Raw genomic sequence first — 23397 nt, 5'->3', positions numbered from 1 at the left:
TGTTAGACACGTGTTCTTTCAGCTAAATCGTAGTGGTGTGTTTGACTGTAAATAAATGAATCCTTTTTTTTTGGGGGGGGAGGGGTAGGGCACTCTAACTCAAAATGCAACGTATAGAATGGAACGAAATTTACAACTCACGTAGACCCTGATAGAAATTAATGTAGTTTGTTTTAGAACCCAATTGCTCCACAGGTGGTGGTGCCATCAAACATTGCTTTCGTATAGCATGGAAGATATGTATGAAAAAGTTGTACGCGGATTTAAACAAAAATGAGCAAACAAAGGTAGACCTAAAAGAAACAATTACTGATTATTATTACTTGAACATTAATCACTGTAAGAAGGGGACACAACCAAACGCAAAGTTTGAACGCAATATCTTAATAATTAACGCATAGTTTAAAAGTTAATTTGTGTACAGCTTGAACTTAATGGGGAAAGGCATTCTTAATACCAATCAACTCCAAGAGGACTGATGCAAACGACAATTTTCACCGTTAAAGCTAGCTGCTATATCTCAAGAAATATTCCAAACTACAATTGATAAATAACCCTTAATAGGAACAGGCACGTATTAAAGTCTCTCCAAGAAGATGGGGAATAGAATGTTTATCCTATTCAGGCTGAGTGTCATGTCTCAAGAAAATAATGTGGAGATTTAGAAGAAGGAAAAGTATGAAGGTCGCTCTCAATGAGAAAGATGCTTATTAGGGTGTTGGCCTAGGAGCTCCTAAGTAATGCCTTTTGGTAATTTTAAAGAATATAATATTCCTTTAACTGTTATTACAGAAAGTTATGTGATATCCACAGCATATTGATTTTTATGTTTGCTTGCGTTTTGCAATTGCTAGTATTATGCTTGGGCATGATTATATGTACTATATACTCCTGAGAATGCTATTTATTTGCTGATATGTTTCATGAGTGTCAAAAACCTTTCAGTCTGATTGTAGAGTACATGAAAAAAAAGAGGGGGGGGGGGAGGGGGGGGGGGGGGGGAATACAGCTTAATTTCAGAGATTCTTTTGCTTCAGGTCGTTATAGTACGGCAAAGTTTCACAAAGCTGCTCATGAGAAACGAAAACGATTCGGGGACATCCACCGTGAGAAGTTTGGAGCCTTGGACATCGTGTTCTCTTTCCGAGCCGAGGACATGGAAACTGTCTCTAGAAACGAAGGACCTTATCCCAACAAGGCGGAATTCACCACCATTAAAGCCTACAGAGAATCTAGGAAAGAGTGGTATTCTACCATCGGTGTTATGATTCTGTACGTATTTAATGATGAAAAATTCAAAAGAATTTTGCTGTTTTTAATTCCAAGAATTTGATATATGTTATTGTATTAAATCTAATTGAAGGGCTCGGGGCAAGAATGTGATAGCCACATGATGTAAGTTTCAAGTAGGCCAACTTCCAACTTATAAAAAATATTTGTTGAATTTTTTAAAAGTATCATACATTCTACATTCTACAATACTAAAATCAGATATGTTTTTCTCCAAATGACATAATCCATTGTCATGTTTATATCAATTTTAGTTATGAGAAACAAAATTTTTGACCGAAAATCCTTGTGGCTTGACAGATTTCTGGTCCGAGTCCTTCAATTGTTGTCTGTTATTTATAACGGTTATCCATACTACACCCTTTGTGTACATTTATGTATCAAAGTACATCAGTAGTTACTCTAGTTTTGATACGATGGATACTATAAAAAATTATTTTTCAGTACATGAAATATGGAGGCCCATCTCGGTTATTCCCTATTCCAGACTGATTAGTCCATAACAAAACAAAATTGCAATCTCTATATGCGATAAATATGCTGTTAGTATATTGCACGCAGTTCTGCCTTAGCCCTGGCATAAGGGTGGTAACTTACTGCTTAATACCCAAACTTTACCTGCAATATACAAGTTGAAAGGCACCATGTCTGCGGACTCTCGCTGGTTAGATAAGTTTACTTTATCTACCAGTTTGTTGGCACTCTCAGATTCAATGAGATGACATCTGCCTCCATCACGGTTATTCCCTGTTCCAGTCTGATTAGTCCCTAACAGGGACGAAACTGCAGTCTCTGGATGGAAAAACCGGGCTGTCGGTACGCTGCATATAGTTCTGCCTTAACCCTGGCGTATGTGTGGTAACTTATTATTTTAATATTAGTAGTCTTAAATACTTGACATTACGTAAATTCTAAATTTGATTCGCAGGAAAGGCAAGGAGTGGCACGATTTGCGTTCCAAGACGCAGAAACACTTGATGAAGCCGAAAGCTATAGAAGCATACATGATCCCGATGCAAGATGTGGCTCAAGACTTCATTAAGAAAATCTTTTTGGCAAGAGATTCAAGCAAAGAGGTTCCCTACTTTCTTGAGGAATTATACAAATGGGCTCTCGAGTGTAAGTAATGTTTTGAACATTGAGCAATTTCTATTGAGAGATAGTTTGATTTGTTTGATGAGTCAGTACGCAGTAATAAATCGTGGTACACCAACCAAAAATATCTTTTCCAGTCTCATGAAATTTATCTACCGGGGATTCCTTCTCTCGTGGCTAGGTAAACGAAGTTTCCAATACTCTAGCAAGTGCTCCTTAAAAAAAAATTGTTCCTTAACATTTCTGTGCTCCTTAAAAAAAAGTGTTACTTAACATTTCTTGAAATAATTAATCATTCAGAAAAGTTTTCAATCTTCAGAATTGGTGAACTCTTCGGGTACATGATTGTTGATTGGTATAGCAGAGACCACCCTGGCGGTGCTCTTATCTTTAGTAAGACTTTCCATTATCATCTCCAGGATTGCCACTTAGCCGCTGGAAATGTTTTAGATTATGAACTAGGTCGTAAGGTGTACTGGCCTGCTAAGCACAAAAGTCGTATCTGCATTTTTTAATCGAAATTAAATTATTGTCACGAACGAGGTGGTTCTTTACAAAATATTTTTCCTATATGTAATGTTTTATGGTCGTTTATGAAAGTGAAATATTTCATAAAAAATTCTGAAGAAGTGAAATTTGAATCAAATGTATGGAGACGTAAAACTTTAAAGAGGTGTTTCTCATTTTCAGCTCAGCTACAGATACAACTGTTGTGCTTAGCACGGCAGTGTACTCCACCTGAACTAAATTCAAAATTGAGCATACCATACCTAGTCACATGCTAACTTCTTTGGGTATAGATAACAGGGAGGACCTTTTTTAAATATCCTCTTCTTGTTGTAGGTTTTCTGAGAACTTTTGAGCCCTTGAATCTAGTCAAGCCGGAAGACATCAACAACAACCGTAGTAGTCCATTTTTAATAACATTTAATAAGTATCTGCAAAATACCGAACAGAATTTATACTTGACATTCAATGAGTCAGTCAAAAAGGGAACAATTAGAAATTCTTGTAGTTTTAAGATACTAGCATTTTAAATTTTAATGTTATTCTTGAAAAATAATTTGGGATCGAATCAATATAGCAACGGAAAGCGATTTTGAAAGAGTTGTGCGGTTTACTTCTTTGCTATATCGAATATTACTCAAGTCTAATGTGCGTCATTAACATGTTTTTTTTTCCTTTGCAATTTTTGTTTGTATTATAAATTTATTGATCCAACTAAACAGAGAAATCTTGATCATATGATTTCAACCGATGTCTCTAAAACGGCACAACTCTCCCTTTCCCACCACCTCTAGACTCGTAAGTACTTTTCGTAAAATGCTTTTAGGTCTTCTACACACGAGTCAACTTAGTTGAATCAACTTTCGAAGGGGCGGTTATTAGGAAGTGTCACCTGGCAGAAAAGCGAAGGAACCGTCCAGCATCCTTCACACGACAGTAAACTCAACAGGCATACCAGGCACATGTGCCGCACCCATACTCCTCCCGATGAGTTGAATCAACTTTTCAGTTGATTTAACTCATCGGCACACTGCCAAGCGTTTGCTCTGCACACGAGTATAGTAGCTGAGAGTCAACTCGGTTCAGTTTTAACAATGCCATGGAGCAACTGCTCGAATAAATTCGGTTTATTATTAGAAAAGTTGATTCACTAAGTATCCTCGTGTGAAGACAACGAAGAACGCCAGTCAACTAGCTCGACGGACAACTTCCTCGAAAGTCGATTCAACTTTCAACTAGGTTGACTCGTGTGCAATAGGCTTTACTGCTCATGATTGCAGTTAAATTCTAGTGGCAACACAGAGCACGTTTTTTTAAACAATTAGTTTTGTTCTCACAAATTAGCCCATTGGTGCTCAATGTTATGAATGAAAATAAACATAAACAATTTACTTATAAACATGCAAGAAAGTTCTTTATCAGAAAGTTAATTAAAAAATGAATTAAGTCGGATATTTTCAGAATTTTTGACTTCCACTCAAGTACAGCGAAATGGCAAACATATGTTGGGGTTAGAATCTTAGATCAGGAATTAAAATGGAGAGAGCAAGTCCAATTATTGGCTTAGTAAAAGCTGACCCAAAGATCCCAAGTCACGTGACTCAACAACGACGAAGTTTTGGGTGAAACAAGCGAAAGAAACCTGATTTCTTTCAATACTTTGCTTTAAATCTGTCACGTGACTTGGAATCTTGGTTTCATGAATCAAATTCTTCACTCGCTCCATTTTATCTCTTCTCAGGATTAAGAATCGGCTCCATGGTAATAGAAGAAATTAAATTACTTCTAAATTCGCTTCTTAGTTGCGTTAGAAATAAATTGATAGCGAAAAATTGAAAAGTTAATCCAGTTATTATTCAAATTCTATATTTTGCCCTTTAATAAACGGAATAAATGAAGTTTCAAAATTTTAAGACATTATTTTACCACTTTTTTTATCATATCAGATGCTTTAGGCAAAATTGTGTTGTGTTCTGCTTTAACTTTAATTGCATTCATTTGCAAAAATAATTTATACATAGCTGAAAATATTTTTCAAATAGCTATTGCTGTCATAGGATTAGACACTAGGTTGGAATGTCTTCAGAAAGATTTGCCAAATGATTCTGATGGAATGAAGATGATTAATTCTGTCCAGACGCAATTTCATCTTATGACTGAACTGGAAGGTTTTGCTGGAAGTTTAGCCCTTTGGAAATATTTCTCTACACCCAAATGGCGAAAATTCACTCAAGCTTCTGATGTTTTCACAGAGTAAGTTAAATATCTCTTCATTACTGTTGCATACTGCATTTTCTTTTCAATTTCTACTAGGTGACAGTCAGCGATTTCCGATGGAATAATAGATTCTGTTATAGGTTCTGCCCATTTATGAATTTTTTTTTAAAAAATTAAGACGAACCATTAAAAAACGTCCAAATTCTTGTATGTTTCCGAATTTCAAATGTCTGAATTCAGCACTTTCTACCGAATAATGAATAGAGACAAAGAAATATCAACTTACTGCAATATATCTACCGTGTTTTATCCTCGTTCCAGACTTCACCAGCTTTTGAGATCAATAACTTGACTAAATCCGTCAGGAATTTGTTACAAAAGACTGCGCCTCAGCGACTTTCAGAGAAAATTTTATTAATACCTGTAAATGCAATCATAAGAACTTGAAAATGATTTTATAAGTTAACGGGGCTGTGGAGTTGGAGTCGTGTTGGTTTTGGGTAAAAAAAATTTTTATTAATTTTTATTGAAGCAATCTAGCAATTGTTTTTACAGACGACCAACTGGTTAGGTATTTGTGTAGCACTGCCTACTGATAAGAAAAAAACTACTTTTGGCAATCAGCTGGATTTATTATTTATGAAATTTTCTACAATTACTTACTACGTTCTTAGTTACAAAATAGCAAGTAAAATGATGCTCTGGAAAACAAAAAACAATTCTTTCCCATTGTGGCTTTATTGAAACAACAAAAATCACAAAATCTGTAATGGAATTAAAAAGTTGCTATTTATAAATAAAAATGACATTAATAGATGTCAAATTTGCAACGAATATTCAAACAGCAATTCATTCAAGGGATGTTGTTTAACATAACGAAGAGAAATTACCCCTTTTAATTACGTAAAAAATTTATTTATCTGGTTTAGTATGATCCATGAAAAAAACCCTCTTTTTTATAATTAGTTTTTCCTTACTTTCCGGAAAAATTATTTCAGAATCGCTTTCAAATACATCAATCGTGCGCTGGAAGAGCTGAAGAAGATAGACGGAACTGAAGAGAAAGAGCTGACTCTCTTACAAGCTATGCTCACCACAAAAGGATTGGATGTCTCCAGTGCCATGGTTACTGTTGCCGACATGTTAATATCGGGCATCGATACGGTAAGATTAAATAAAGATTAAGATTAGGAAAAATTTTCTAGTCGCCAGTAGTGAATAGAAGCAGATTAATTAACCACCACTCCTTTTTTCTAGGCTCCTTCCATTTCGTAAACCAAAAACCAAAACAAAACGAAGAAACAAATTAGCATTTATAATTGCTACTAAAACATAAAAATTATCAGTTTAACAGGGTTGCCAACCTTGGAGAAACAATTTGAGTGATCAAATTGTTATCTGTGATGATTTTGAGGAGCATTTTGCAATTTTGCGGAGCAGCTCGGTATTTTGTATAAAAATCAAGTTAAAAAAATAAATAAATAAACCTCTTATCTAAAATTCTTTTTGAGCTTTGATAATCATTTTAAGCACTAGCATAAGAATAATTATTCTTAAATTAATAACACTTTAACCCCGTAACTTTAAACACTATGTCATGCACTTTAAACAGTATGGCATGCTTTTAGTTTTGTTTAATTTTCATATCTACATTCCTAATAAACTAGCAAAATATAATAAAAATAAATTTAGTTTTTATAAAAATAGCTGGTAAGCCTGATCAAAATAAAGATTAAACGGGAAATGCGGAGCAAAATAACTTCTTTGCGGAATTTCGTTTTTTTTTTTTTTTTTTTTTTTTTTTTTTTTTTTTTGCGGAGCAGTTGCCAACCCTGGTTAAGTAAATGTCAATCTAATTAATTAATGGTATTAATGTTAACACAGGTGGGGTCGGGGACAGTGGCAACTGGGTGGCGATTGACATTAAAGTTTTTAGTTGGTATTTTTTATCTACCCGCCACGTTGCGAGTGGTGACTGCTAGACTTGATCCTTAAGAATCTTTACCTATTGATACGTGAAGAAAAACTTTGAGTACCTTTTTCTCCTCTGTTTTATCAACCGATTTTCTTCAATCTTACTTTGTTTAGTAGCTATTTATGAGTTTTAGTGTTAAAATTGACGCCATATTGTAATAAGGATTTAGGAAGACGTGCGGATAAACACGGGGTGCTAAGCACTAAAAATAGGTCTCGATTTTATGATAATCACTAACAAACGGTACCTGTACACTGTACAGTCGAGTCCCGACTTACGCGAGGGATACGTTCCAAGACTCCTCGCGTAAGTCGAAAGTTCGCGTTGTAAAAAAAGGTATTTATACAAATTTTTTTGAAGCATACGAAATTCTTTTAAACACCTATAAACGCCCCTCAAAACTGCTTTAAAGCATTCCTCAACTACACATTAAAGTTTCTTGTAATTAAGAACTATTTTTACTGTACTTAAAAAATAAAAAAGCTGCTTCATTCAACATAAAAAACTGTTAAGATGCACAAAATAAATGATCAATAGCAGGGAAAGACATAAAATGTCACGTACATCACTTATATTTATTGTCGTGCTACCGTCGACGTACTTTTCAGTTATTCAAGCATGTCGAATATATCTTAAACTTTTTTTTTGCAAGAAACTTTCTTTTCCTTTCCATCTTTACAAACTTTAGATGAAGCATTGTACTAAGGTGTTATTTCATCAACTTTAATATTTAGAAAGAAAAAAGAAAGAAAGACGCAGAGTGTTTATTTGATGCAACTAACAAAGCGATGCGTGGATAGTATGGGAAAGGGAGCTTCCACTACCTGTGACGCTATATAGGGATAAAGTATATTCACTATAACAATATTTAGAACCCAATAACGTAACCGATACTTCCTTCCAAAAAAATTCGTATAGCGGACGAGGAATTCGCGTTAGTCCTAAAATTCGTTACCCGGGAAAAACTCGCATTATAGCCATTTCGCGTAAGTCGAATCGCGTTGTAGCGGGAGTCGACTGTACTTACAAAATAGCTGGAAGTCTTTTTTCCACGTTACTCTCTCTCTCTCTCTCTCTATTGAACTATTGAATTCTTTTCTTCTCCATAAAATTGTAGAAACGTGAAATTGTTTTCTCTTTCAGCAAGTCAAGATTTTTGCAACTACAAAGCTAAATCACGATTTTAAAAATTTAGATTAAAGTTAAGATCATGAAGAAAAAGCTTGAATAAAATTTTGATAACAGTAACGAGAGTGTCCCGTTGACAAATTACGATTATAATTATGATTGTTCAAAAATGGTGGAATCAACTTTTCGGGAAGGTTTACCTGTCAACTAGTTGACTCGTTTTTCGTTGCCTGTCCACCAGGCAATTTAGCTGAATTAATGTGGTCATTTCCAAAATTTTAAAAGTATTTTTTTCTGAAAGAGCATGCTTAAAAACATAGGATCTGACCATTTTTTAAATAATTTGTTTATGTTTAATATTTAAAAAAAAAAATACTTAAATTGGAGCGCTTTCATTGTTTACGGCTTCTGCCGATGACATCACAAATGATGAAATGCCTTTCAGTGTTGCCATTCACATTGCAAAATATTTAATTCTCATCTTTACTCACGTGTATTGGCAACGATATGGTTGATTGTAAACGTAGAGCGCAATATTTAATTCGCTTCTTTATTATCATAACGTGGAACCGCGATAAAATGATGAGCCAAAATGCATCAATTGTGATGTCATCAAGACCACGCCTTGTTTGAAAAATCGGACATTTTTAAAAATTAATTAAAAAATAACTGTTGGGAAAATGAAAGTAATTTCTGGGTCCATGTTTTTTTTTTTTTTCTTTTGCTTATTCTATCAATTTCAGTGACTAAAACTTGTACTTTTGACTAAAGGAAACAACCCCATTCTTCATCTAATAAACCGAATTTATTCGAGAAGCTGTTCCACAACGCTGTTAAAACTGAACCGAGTTGACCGTCAACTAGTTAAGTCGTGTGTAGAGCAAACGCTTAGCAATCACCTGATGAGTATAATTAATTAAAAACTCATCGGGATGAGAATCGTAGCAACGCAACACCAGGCACCAGTTGACTGAGGTGTGAAGGATAACAGACGATTCCTTCACTTTTCCACTGCACTTCCAAATAACCGCTCATTCAACATGTGGTTTAACTAAGTTGCCTCGTGAAAAGAAGGTCTTAAAGTACAAATTTTGAATGAAATAAACTGTCTACAAGCATGCAGCGAGCTTTTTCTCTCAGAAAGAGATACGAAAGGAGTTATCCAAGCATTTTATTGCTGATTTTTGTAATAGCACAGTGTTAAAAAAAAAATCCTGAAAATTACTGGCATCCATGTCATTAGTAACTTTTACCATAGAATCCTGTCTTACAGTAAGAGTTTACGGTAGAATAAGTGAGAGCTAAAAAAAACGCAAAATGCGAGCATCAGGTTCGATCTCGGGACCTTCGTATTGGCCGACGGCTTTGCTGCCCTCCATACGAGTTGGAACACACCGAGTGAGGGGAAATACGGAGTTATGGGCTTCGCACTGTTTGTCACGTGGTGTATCAATCGGTCTGCTCCTTTATTTTGTTCTGCACAATTTACTGTACTTTTTTCTGTACTGTAAACACTCCATTTTACAATAATATTTACCATAAAAGTTTCCTTAATTTTTTAGCTGAACATGTTCTCCTTTATGAAATTTTAAAACAGTAATGATGTAATTCAACATAAGGGTGTAAAAAAAAAAAGAAACTAAGAATATGTTCCATCTTTTTCTGTCAATAAATAATTGTCAAAAAACCACTTGCTACTTTTTAAATCTTATTTCTGTACACGTTTGAAAGAGGAAAAAATGGATATTGAACGAAATATGCAAGAAACATACTTCAGCATTTAATTAAAAACCGTGAAAATAAAAATAACTTAATTTGCATGTTTAACTCCAGCTAAAATGCAGAATCAATTACATTGATTTGAAATATTTTGTTCTTAATCTGAGCTCCTCTACTTGAAATGCTGATCAGAAATTGTTTATTATGTAAAGTCAGCCTATAACTAGTATATCATTCTACTACAATGCCAGTTGTTCAAAAATTAAAATAAAATAAATGAAATAATACAAAACATGTGATACCGAAACAATCATCAGAAATATGCAAAATGTTTATGAAATCTGCACATTAGCAACAGTTGGGAAGGTACAAAAAAACAAAATATGATTTCAGATTGATGAAAATTGTGACATGTTCTATTATCGTTTAAATACTAGTCACGAATTCCAACAAATAAAAGATAGGAGTAGATAGAATGACGGGTGAAAAAGAAAAAAAAAAAAGATAAGAGAAATATATGCATAAGTAAAAGGATATAAAGTTCCTGAACAGCGCTTTTTTAGTTTAAAGCAGAAAATAATAAACACTTGAATTCCTTTTGGCGTGAAAAACATGAGTGAGTGAATGAAAAGGACGATACAAAGGTTATTAGTATATATATACTAAATAAAAGAGTAAATAGGCACTTGTTGCAAAAGCACTGCATATGGGATACTCGTGGTTATTCTTGTCATAAAGTTAAAATCTAATAGAAAAAAATATGTTTTTTTTTTTTTTTTTTTTGAGCAATCACATTGTTTATTGCTCTCAATTGAAGGGTTTTGAAGTCCTACGATTTTATTTTCCCCCCGCCTCCTTCTGCAGCACCACGGTCGACCGGCCCCTCCCGATGCTGCTCCTTTAGCGAAACCGTCTCCAGGTTGCGTCCATATCCTACACACACACACGCATACATACTCAAACGCATGCTTACACACATGCATGCCTACACACACACGCCTACACACACACACGAACGTCTACACACCCAGACACGCGCACATACACACGCACACACACACACACACACACACACACACACAACGCATGCGTACATACGCACGCATACGCCTACACAAAGACACACACACCTACATACACACACGCATACACCTACACAAAGACACACACACCTACATACAAACACGCACACGCCTACACAAAGACACATACACCTACATACGCACGTGGGTGCCTCCAAACAAACTCGTGATTGCGAAAAACATAATTTAAAATCAAGATGTCAAAATTCAAATTAATTTTCTTATTTATTGTTTTTTTCAAATTTAATTGCTATCATTTATTTTTGGTTAGCTAGTTATTGATAAATATGCATTTTACACAGCTATATGTATGAGATGTATATTCATTAAAATAAAAGATTCTTTAGTACCTATTCTCAACATTTTAATTGAAGTTGCTCATCACCTACCTGTCCTCTCAATCCTCTTTTTTTTTTTTTTTTTTTTTGAAAAGTTTAAAGAATGCACCTCCTGATATTTTTACTACTACAGCACTGATTAAAACTTCTACTTTGAGAGTATTATCGATTTATAAAAGTAAACGTTCTTTACAGCGTTTAGAATGTTTGTTATTTTTCTCCCTGTAGACTTCACACACAGTCGGTTTCCTTTTGTATCATTTAGCAAGAAATCCAGACAAGCAAGAAAAACTCTATCACGAAGTTTTAAAAGCCTTCCCAAGTAAAGAAAGCAAAATGAGCCCAACTGTCTTTGCAGAACTAAGATATTTAAAATGCTGTTTTAAGGAATCGCAAAGGTAATTTTCAAAAACAAAAAAACCCTAAACTCACTTAAATTATTTTCATCATCTCACTTCTTATTTCTGAATTTTTGATGTGTTTTCTTATGACGTCTCTTCTGCATATTTGTAACAATTAAAGCAAAATTTTGAATCAAATTATTCAAAAGTTTTACTCGCGTTATCAGTTTTGCTTGAAATTCCACTCGAAACGCTAAACAGCGTATTCTACACTACCAACACACATATTTATAACGATTTTTAAAATCCTGTTTTAAGGAATCACAAAGGTAATTTTCAAAACTAAAAAAACTCTTGAACTTACTTAAATTATTTTTATCAGCGAACTTCTTATTTCTAAATTTTAAATGCGTTTTCGTATGCCGTCTCTTCTGCGTATTTGTAACAATCAAAGCAAAATTTTTAATTAATTCATTCAAAATTTTTACTCTCATGAAATAGGTTTGAAATTCCACTCTAAACGCGCGCTATTAATACGTATAACGATTTTGTTTATTATGGAAGAATAATGAACAAAATTGCCGACGTTAGTGGAGCCACCATTTTAGTGGATTGCCAACATGAAACTAAAAATTTATTTTCAGAATATTTTTATAAATATACTAGAAAATCGACCGTCAAGGTATGATGGGTGAAAATTGCTTCTACATTTGAACGAAGCCATTGCCTATTTGGTGATATTTTGATAGTTGAAATTGTATCCCTAACTCCAGTGGATGAACCCTAAACGCATTCATTGTTGACCTTTTTTTCGTTTCTTCATTCCCCTGAAATGACATAGTCTTGTCAGTAAAACAGTCAAGTTAGCGGATCGAGTTCAGCCTTGTCACAATAAAGCCTTTCCCTGCATTTTAAACATAACCAAAACATATTATCAAATTACCATGCTGTGGCGCGAGTTTCATCTCGCGCGTTACTCGATCATCGGCTATTATATATGTGAGGATAATTTGATATTTTTCTAATTGTATTTTGATCAAACAGATAATATTAGTTGATACCCTGATTTTTTAAGGCATTGATTTTCTTCCCTATCAGTAAATTATTTGAGTGCCATTTATCAACACAATAGAATAGCCTCGTTTATCCGGACTAACTGGGACCAAAAGCAATCCGGATTAACAAAATTTCGGATAATCCGAGTAGTATGGATGATAAACAAAAGAAATCCTCATATAAATAATAGCCGATGATCGAGTAACCCGCGTGTTTGAACAATGAAACTCTCGCCACGGCATGATTATTTGGTAACATGATTTGGTAGAGTTTCACATGCAGGGAAAGGCTTTATTGTGACATGGCTAAAGACTATAATTTTAGGACAATTAAGAAATGTAAAAATGGTCAACCATGACAGCTATCTACTGGAGTTTAGGGTTAATCCACTTGAGTTAGGGTTAGAACTTAAACTTTCAAAATATCACCAAACAGGCAATTGCTGCGTTCAAGTGCAGAAGCAAATTTTCACCCGTCATACCATGACGGGCTAGTTTTTAAATAAGAAGACGTACCGCTCATCACGACAAAACCCCATACTTAGTAACAAAATTACGCGGAATTATCTGAAATGTTTTAAAAAATATGAAAAAAAAAATTACAGCGTTTCTTAACATAGAATTGGTTTACTGTGTTCTGTTTCAAACACGTGTGGCGGTCGAATAAAGCATGGTAATGCAAACACATGATTTTTAACAACTCAAAATAAAAAGTAAATGTATAGTGTACTTATAGATACATTCTTTCAATCGAAACAAAACTAAGCCAAAGGAATTGCATTAAGCGGAAACTACTGTACTGCAATAATGATTAAATATAGTACAATAACAACAACTTAGTATGATGAAATAACTTAATATGATGACAACTATTGCAATGATAAATATTATTTTAAAGACAATACATTGAATTTAAACTTTTCGATATTGTTTAAAATAGGTAATTAAGATTTTATGTCATTTATAAAGCTATAATTTATTTGTTTCCTTTCCTAGATTGCATCCTATAGTAAGTGGTTTAGCTCGAGTATTAGATCGTGATGTGGTTCTGAGTGGTTATAGAGTTCCTGCAGGGGTAAATAATGTTTATTTATCTAATATCATCATATATGTCTGTGACAAACTACATCACTTTCGCATGAATTTACGCCTAATATGCATGTTTATTTGTTTGAGTCCTTTTAAAATACTCTAGACTAGTGGTACTCGCACGGCTTTGCCCGTAATAGAAAATTAAAAGGTCTTTTGGTTCGCCTATATATTTACAATTAATGTATGGTGAATTTTCTCACCAATTGGCTTGTGAACATGTTACGGTTCCACGTTATGATAATTTCATAATTTACTCGTCCATCTTATGATAATTTTGTTCTTAAAATTGGAATAGAAAAAGAACCACGTCGAATTTTCGAAAAATCGCTTCGAGCTGCGTACTCCCATGCTACAAACTAACTTTGTGCCAAATTTCATGAAAATCGGCAGAACAGTCTAGGCGCTATGCGCGTCAGAGAGATCCTGACAGACAGAAAGGGATCCGGACAGAGAGACTTTCAGCTTTATTATTAGTAAAGATAGCATAGAAAATTTAAAACTGTAACTAAATAGCATTATGTTGTTTGAGACAGTTAAACATTATTGAAATTTTAATCCTAAATATGGGGCAAAACGACTAATTGCTTATTTGAAAGTAATTTAATTGTAGCATGAAAGCAAAAACAATTCAGAAACGTCGCAAGGAAATAATGGGCGGCTAACGTGCCTAACTTCTGCCAGTATCGCATCTTGCAAAAAACAGGAACTTTTTCTGCTAAAAGTTAGTAATCTTCCTAAAATTTTCCTGGAATCTTTCTGAAGAATTCATAAACTTTCCCAGCAAAAAACAGTCATATACCAGGAATTAATCAGGAAACTTCATAGAAAACTTAGGTAGGTATAAAACAAAGCATCTTGCCTTTATAAATTAATCTCGAAAAATATCTGTATTCGGCAAATTTTGTCTTACGAATCGGTAAAATTACAATCACTCGGCGAACTTATGAATTTCATTCGGCAAAACTATCATCATTTGGCACATTTTGTATGATGATTCGGCAAAATTATCACCATTCGGCAAGTTTTGTATGACGATTCGGCAAATTTTTATAATTCAGCAAACTTTGGAATTCCATTTGGCAAAATTATCATCATTCGGGAAATTTGGAGTTCCATTCGGCAAAATTATCATCATTCGGCCAAATTTGGAGTTCCATTCGGTAAAATTATCGTCATTCGGAAACATTTGGAGTTCCATTCGGCAAATCGACACTTTACGCCCTCCCAAAAATTTAAATTCGGGGCGCCTTTTAACTACGAAAGTGATTATTTTCGATCGGAATTTTTGAAGTAATTCCATTACATCAGTTTGAATCACTGATGTATTTCTAAAGTTTTTCAACTATCATTTCAGACTATGATTTCAGTTATGCTTCAAGAAATTTATCGTAGGGAGGAATATTACAAAAAGCCGTTAGAATTTTTGCCAGAGCGATGGTTGGCGAAAGACAAAGATTTCTATCCATTCTCATTTTTGCCATTTGGATTTGGAAGACGGAGCTGTATTGGCAGGAGACTAGCTGAAACGGAAGTGATAATTCTTACATCAGAGGTATTATTTAATTGGAAAATTATCTACTTTCTATACAGTTATTCAGAGCAAATTTGGTTCTCAATGTCTCCCCTTTTAACCGCTCCCTTTATATTTTTATAGGGTATTGCATCTATTACATAAATCTGAAGAAAGACTCATAAAGTATTGTATAGTTACCCAAAATTAGGTAATAATACCAGTAAAAAAACTATCTGAAATGTATTCTTTACCTCGCACAAAGAGCTTGCCTCTTTGGTATGGTTACATAAGATAGCTTTGAACTATGTGAGAAATGAGATGTAAAATAGTAATTTTATTAAAAGTACAGCAACTTACCAAGAACAAAATTAAAGTTTAGTATGTTTAAAAAACCGCACAGTTTTTATTTCATCGCATTATGGGATTTCTACAATTTATTATATTTTATAGAAATTACAATGTAGGGCTCAAGTATTTCAACATCTTCAAACCAGCACCATAAAGCAGCTTTTAATAGAAACTTCAGAATTGTTGGATTGTAGAACTAGCTGCTTACTGTTGCCAACTTCAGTTGTAAAATGAAAAGCATAGAGCAATTATTATAGTCTTGCCGGCATTAAGCTTTCTACAGTTTTTTCGTGAAGGTCAATATTTTTTCGTGAAGGTCAATATTTTTTTCGTGAAGTTAAGTGGTGCAAGTTAACCCACACGGTTCAAAATTGCCCGAAATGACTGCAATATATTTAAAATTATTTTAAGATGCTTTTAGAAATAGTTTTCAACAAAAAAAAATTACTGCTTTGTTACTTTAAAAAAACTTTTTTATTTAAATATTTTTATTTTATTTTATTCTTTATTTCTTTATTTATTTTTTATTTATTTATTTATTTTTTGAAGAAGAAATAAAAAATATTTTGGTGCTCACAAGGACAAGGGATAATATAGATATACTGTATAACCCTGATTTTGAGTAATGCATACTGGTATATGTTTTCTTTATAAACGTAAGAAATAGATGTGTATGAAAAACAGGAGAATGACAAGGAAATAATAGAAATTCCTTTTAATCTTTTAAAATATAAGACGAATGAACTAGATACGTTAACGAAGTTATTGTCAGAAAAAATTACGAACTGGTTTCTAGAAGTTTCCTTTTATCTGTCCAATAAATAATTGTTCAAAAAAATACATTTATGAAAATAAATAATCCAAAAAAAAAAATATATATATATATTGATTTCCAAACATCTTGTTTCAGATAATGCAAATGTTTTTCATCGCAATCAGGAGAAGTCAGAGATAAACTTATTTCATTGCTCTTGTGCAATTTTTTAAACTAATAGTTATAACTTTAAAATTTTTCTTTGTTTTAGATAATCCGAAATTTTCGAGTTGAGTATCATCATGAAGATATTGATATGATGACTACATTGGTTAGTACACCAGACAAACCACTGAGATTTAACTTCATTGAAAGATGAGAAGAACGAAATTTTGGATGTAAAAGGAATGATCTTCGATTCAACTGCAGATTAAGAATGTACTTACTCATGCGTGTCTGTCAACAACCTTTGTCCAAAACGTTTAATGACATTAAAATTATTGTAAACATAAACAGTGGTTCACATTGTTTGGAATTTTTTTCTACATTTTATTTTTACAGCTTTGTGTTTCATATTTGTTTTCCTCAGCTATTTTACTTCAAAATACAATACTGTAATATCACCGATATCCAAAGAGAAAGAGAAAGAAAGAAATGACAATGAAAGAAATGAAAGAATACCTCACTTTAGGGAAGACTCACTGACTTTAGGGAAGCATATGCTTTCAAAGTAGGGTAACGGCACCAGTGGCAGACATGCTTAAGCCATCGTTCTCAGGTTAACTCAATGTTTTAGGCCTTTTAATGTATTCTGAATTTTTAAACTATTTTTCTCTCATGCAACTACATCTCATCTAACGTTTGGTTGCGTCCAAGTTAGTTAATTCTATCGTCACAAATTCTGTAAATAGTAATTATTTTTGTGATTAATTTGTCGTAATCTAGCTAAATTTAGCGTTTATTAAATTATCTTTCATCTAAAATTATTGTAGTAATGTAACCTGTAAATAGTTTCTTGTAATGAGTATACAGCCCCCGTACATTCGGCTAAAGTATACGGTCCCCTCATTTCTGAATGATAAAATTTGTGAATGGAAAGAAATAAGAAAGTGGTAGAACGGAGTAGGATTTTCTGGAATATCTGAGAAGCTCTCTTTCGATGTTTATAAATAGCCGTGCCGCGGAATAAAAAGTCAGTCTCGATTGAGAAGTTGTACTGAGAGTGTATTAGCTCTGTTTATTGCGAGGCATTTCGCTGTGTTGTTTTGCGTATTTGGATGTAAATACGTGTGCCATCGTTGAGTATACGGTGTTAATTGATATTTACCTATTTGCTATGGTTATTTAGCAGTTGTTAACGAACTTTCTTGTGCATAGCTGTAAATAAATCTCCTGTGTTTTCTTAAGAACTGTGTCGTCATTTCAAGAAAGTTTGAAGCTGCATGGAACTCGTAACACTATTTTTATTTTCTCAATTTCGAAAAAAGGTCCAATCCCCAGTAACAGACACCGAAAAATCTGATGATTCTTAGTAACTGACAGGATGCAATCTAAAAACAATAATTTCAAAAATGACATGAAAATACCCAAATTTGAACATATCGCGAGTCAAAATGGCTCCAACTATGTGGTATTCAGATTTGAAACATTCAAATACTCAAATCAATATATGCTCATTTTTTGAAGTATTTGTGCTTATTTTTGAATAAGTAATAATTTCAAAATTGAGTATTTAACCGAGTTATGTACTCATTTTTCAGCATTAAATAATTCAGCACACTATTTGAAAATATGGATACTCATATTTGAAACAAAAATTTTCAAGAAAATTTGAAATCATGAATGTACTCATTTTTGAAAACTTCATTTTTCTCAGTGTGAGGAAAAGACGTTTAATACATAAAATTCCCTTTTTCTCTTAAAAATGTGCAAAAGTTCTTCATTCTTCAAATTAAAGCCTTATTAAATTCAAATGAACTTGAAACATCAGCTGACCTCGGGGTGTTTGTTGATAACCTTTCACCACTGCCTTTTAAATTTCAACTGGCTCATAAAATTCACTGTGATAAACACTAGATGGTTGCACTGTACTCATGAGCCACAACAACATCAGTTTTCAATTCAAATTCTTATTCTATATCTAAACTGGTGACGGTCTGTTACTGGACCCTTGTCTGTTACTGGTGACCCCCTACGTCTTGCATGAACATATGAGAATAAATAAACTGCTTCATGCACTTTTCTTTGTTAAAACTGGATTTTTTTTTTTTTTTTTTTGCAATATTTTAAAATTTTATATGCTGCATTTCTTTTCTACTTTCAAATTCTTTGTTTTCATGACTTAATAATGTTATCCATCCACTATAATATTAAAATCTGTTCGCGTCCGTCTGTCTGTCTGTCTGTCTGAAGATCGATCTTCTCGAGAACCGCTGCGAATCGAGAGTCAAACGAGATACCGATCAATTCGAAATTTTCCAAAGAAAACAATAGGAGCAATCTCGTAATTGTGCGACTTTAATTAGCGGAGATATTAATTAAAACGTTAATTAACATAACGTTATTCAGGAATTTTTATTTCTTTCCTGTTGCCATTTTACATATGCGTGAGCAAGTAACATTCTAATAATTGTTTTAAAAGAGATTTTTTTTTGACTGCTGTCCAAATCTTAAAACAACGTTTCCATCTAGAATTTCATTTTAAATTAGTTTAACATGGGTTGTCCTATTCGGACATAGCCTTTATTTTATCGTCTGTCCTTTTTTTATTTTTTACATTCAACGTTCTTAACTCTTTTCAGCATATGAAAGTTGTTTCTTTAGCTATGTTTATTGATTGTCGTGTAAGTTTATCATTCACTGGCCTCATATTTTGGTACACTTAGGATGTGCGACTAATTACGTTTATTTTGTTGGACTTTTTCCTGTTACATGAGTGAGTTTTCGAATTGTAATAACTCTTTTTCCTGCCTGTTTCTATTTTTAAAATACAGTTTATATCGTTAAAAGAACATGCTAAATTAAGATTGTTTGGATTTCTTTGTGAAACAGAGTTGAACAAAAAAGATTGTTTTTAAGGATTTTAACTAAAGCTAAATTGGAATCTGATGACTTGGTATTAAATTAATGCTTATTGGTAGTTATTTAGTCTTGGTGCTTTAGTTTCATGTAATCAACCAAAAAGTGTGTGTCATTTCATGTAAAAAGCTGATTGTAATTGTACATAAATAGTTCAGATATAGTCTACCAGATGTAATTCATTTTAACGTGAGCACAGATTATAGTTGATAATGCATATATTTTCATCTTTTGTGTGAATTGAAAATACTCATAACTTGTATCATTGATAACTATGATTAACGTTAAAGAGATTTTTGACAAAAATATGCTCTACTGGTGTTTTGCAAACCTTGCATTACGCATATTTATTTACTACTTAGCGCTTTAGAAACTGATGTCTGTCAGAGTAATACAAAAACATCAATTGGACATCTTTTTCATTTTTTAAGTAGCCCGTGCAACGCCGGGCACGCAGCTAGTATTTTATTATTTTTTAGCAATTCCCTCACAAATGGAATTTAAAATCATGATTAAGTCTTATCATTTCCCCAGGGTGAGTTTTAAGCAGAAGAGAAAATATGATGTTGACATTAAATTTTACTGAAAGGCTATTGCTGGGAGAAAAATAGGACTTTAAACGCTTATCTTAGCTATAGTTAGAAGACATTTCAATGCGAAATGAATATCAAACAATTTTAATCTGTATCAACTTAATTAATGATGCAGAAAACATTTGATTTTGGGATTTGAAAAAAGTCAGATTGTTAATAGTGCGCGGAAAAATTAAAGATGACATAACAAGTAAATAAATGTAGATGTAGAAAATACACATTTTTGTTGTGTTCATAACTGCAGCAGTATTAAATTACTAATCCGAAATTGTTTACATTAAAAAGCCAAATTTGCACGAAATTATGAATAAAATGTATTGCAGAGTTTTATACAGTATGTGTGCGCAATTTATACTTTCAAAATTTATACGACTTGCAGTTCTAATTTTATTTAAAAATCCTTGTTGTATAATATTTTTTTTTTCATAACACATGATTTCAGATTGACCATTAACCCCCACTCTCATCAAATTAAAATATATTAATTTTGATACTCTAGCATTATTACTATTCTCCAATTATTAAATTTAAACCTTAGACTTTCTTTTCTTGTTAAAATTATGCAACTTATTATTAAGTTTTCATGTTTTTTAAAAAATATATTTTGATCAAATTAAAAAATAGAGGGCAAATATATAATTAGTAAAATGTTATGTTTCCGAATAATTCAACGACTATCTGTCATGAAGTATGAAAATGTCGCTGGAGTTGTTAAAAACAAACTATATAATTTATTTTATTCAAAATTTACCACACTATTTACTTAGTATATATTGTTGTCGACTGACTCTTCCTTTAAAAATAATTAATTATTTAGAAGTGAATAAAAATATGAATACAAATTTCATTAAAAATATAAAAACCCAAATGTAGAGATGAACTGTAAAACTTATTTGAATTGACAATGTCGTCTGGTAATGAAAATAAACTTCATTTGAAGTTCGCGGGTTTCAGTAAGCAAAATAGGACTTCTTAAAAGCAACTTGTAATAGCAATCCTTCGCACAATTCCTTCGTTCAATTCAGTGATGTTGATTTTCCACAAATTTGATTTCCCCTTTTCTTTTCCTTTTTTTCCATAATTTTTATAGATCTGATGTACTGCAAAATAAACTTTTTTCAAGTGTCAGTTCTGATAAGAAGCGATAAGTTTTTCGCGCTTTTTCATTCCGCTTTTGTTATAAGTTGATATGTGTTTACGTTTGCAATCGCTAATCTCTCTTTTGATGAAAAGTTTGATGTTTCTCTTTCCAAACAGTTAAAATAAATCGCATATGTGTTTTATCATTAGTCAAAATCATATTTCCAAGAAACACCACGGCATTTAAATGGAACTTTAACACATGTAAGTTAACTATTTAATCAAAATCTACTCTTAAAAAATTTCCAAATGGCATGTAATTATTCGAATTTTACATTCTTTTGTTGTATTGGGGAATGAGAGGTAAAGTGAAATAGTGGAGCTAAGTTCAAGTGTTAAATATTTTCACCGATTGCGTCGCCACCTATCGAGCAATATTTGATCTATGTACTAAAACTTATAGTTGATTCCAGTCAAAAAATCTAAGGATTGAGATATTTTGAAATTCGAATCATTTTAAAAACTGGGTACACATTTTGTAAAATTTTATATATTTATCAAAAATATTTTTTGATATTATAAAATGGACGAAATTTTTTTAATTAACGTTTTAAGTATTTATTGAGATCTACTAATGTGCAGTACTTATTTAATTAACATTAGGTATGTTAACTAAAACTTATCTTGTTGACTTTAAATGTTTAATTCCCGCGTTCTGCAAAGTGAAATAGTTTATTTCGTTTACTTATTCATTCGTTTATTTGATCACTTATGTATTCATTCATTAATTAATTATTTTATATTCTTTCATTTATTAATTCGCTTATTTATTAACTCATTGAAAGTGCAAATTTATTGTCAAAACAATAACTAATGTTTCAACACAAGTTTTATTATAAAATATATTTTCTTTCTTCTTGTACTGTACTTTTCGAAACAAATTTCCAATTGTTCAGTTTGAAAAACGTAAGTTATCTTAACCATTTCACTTTCCCCCACATTCCGGCTACTAGAGGAGTTTGACGACAAACTGATCTGTTCATGTTCATGTATTTTAATGATATGTATACTTTCCCTACCATTTGCATAATGTACAAAAATTTGGAATATTTCTTAACCAGAGTAAAAATAAGTTATCGTTTATGAAATCGAAAATATACGGTGGCAAGAAAAGCACAGTAAAATTTTCAATAAGAACTTTGAAAAAGGAAAAATTGAGATTTTATGGCTGCAGTAGTAAGTTTTTACTTTGAGAAAGAAAAAAAAAATACAAAAAGAGAAACAAATTATTTCCGACTGAATTATGTCAGACCAAGCTTAATATGTAATGTTTTGGTGTGGTAATCAATGTTTGTTCGTAGGCAAGCGTTCATTTTATTTAAATTGGGAGAATAACATCAATGAAAAGTTCATATAAAGAATAAACAAAATATTAAACCATAAAAAATATAATAATTAAAAATTAACAATTTAAAAAAGGGGCGCAAGCTATAAGTTGGGTACGGGTGCAGTATACACTAGTTACGCCCCTAGCTGCATTATAGAATAATTGTATACTCTGAATTTCGATATTTATTGGTATATCATTAAGATTTCTTTTACTTTGAAACAACCATGGTTTATAACGTCAAAAGAAACGTAACTATTGTAAAACACTTTATCAAAAACCATACTAACTGTTTCAAGTTCTTTCACATTACTCCAGTAAACAGTTCTATAAAATCTAATTTAGAATCAATACATTTAAAACATATGGATTTTTGGATAATTTGGGTCTCTTTTTATTACAATATGCTGAATTAGCAGTTCTCATGAAACCTTAGATCAGTTACTTAAAATTTCTTTTAAATGACTATTTTAACTAATCACCAACAATTGGCGGACATAAAAGTCCTCAAATGCTTCAATGTCAAGTACAGCATTGTTTATATTGTTAAGTAATGTCACTTGAAAGTCAAAAAGGAAAATATCAGGCATAATTTGCTAGTTTAAATTCACTCAATTTCATGCTCTAACTTTCAAATTGTCTTGAAATATTAAAATAACTGCTTGAATTTCTGCAAGTGTCAATTTTAGCTGGTTTCTATTACTGTATATTTTCATGGATATAAAAGTCACCATGTACGTAAGATAAATGTGTAATGTATTGATGGGCAAAACTCTGACAGGAGGATTAAAATGATTGACGACAG

General features: G+C 32.4%; 2 protein-coding genes across 4 annotated transcripts in view; both read left to right on the top strand.

Moving 5' to 3' along the window:
- Window positions 1-16946, top strand: part of LOC129216136 (probable cytochrome P450 12a4, mitochondrial) — a 45697-nt gene extending 28751 nt beyond the window's left edge. For 2 of the 3 annotated variants that reach the window (XM_054850290.1, XM_054850291.1), the window contains exons 3-10: window positions 1038-1272; window positions 2219-2409; window positions 4935-5145; window positions 6108-6273; window positions 11580-11749; window positions 13744-13822; window positions 15194-15391; window positions 16726-16946. In XM_054850290.1, coding sequence (XP_054706265.1) covers window positions 1038-1272; window positions 2219-2409; window positions 4935-5145; window positions 6108-6273; window positions 11580-11749; window positions 13744-13822; window positions 15194-15391; window positions 16726-16833 — 1358 coding nt within the window. In that variant the 3' untranslated portion in view covers window positions 16834-16946. The remainder of the gene's footprint in view (window positions 1-1037; window positions 1273-2218; window positions 2410-4934; window positions 5146-6107; window positions 6274-11579; window positions 11750-13743; window positions 13823-15193; window positions 15392-16725) is intronic. The other variant, XM_054850292.1, reaches the window with a different exon arrangement.
- A 4388-nt stretch (window positions 16947-21334) lies between these two features.
- LOC129216650 (uncharacterized) overlaps window positions 21335-23397 on the top strand; it is an 89342-nt gene continuing 87279 nt past the window's right edge. Inside the window, 1 exon segment of the mRNA XM_054850867.1 lies at window positions 21335-21469. The gene's annotated coding sequence lies outside the window, so the exon portion shown is untranslated.

Source organism: Uloborus diversus, chromosome 2 (genome assembly GCF_026930045.1).
Source record: "Uloborus diversus isolate 005 chromosome 2, Udiv.v.3.1, whole genome shotgun sequence".
NCBI classification, from domain to species: Eukaryota; Metazoa; Arthropoda; class Arachnida; order Araneae; family Uloboridae; genus Uloborus; species Uloborus diversus.
This window is presented reverse-complemented; position numbering and strand designations above follow the sequence as displayed.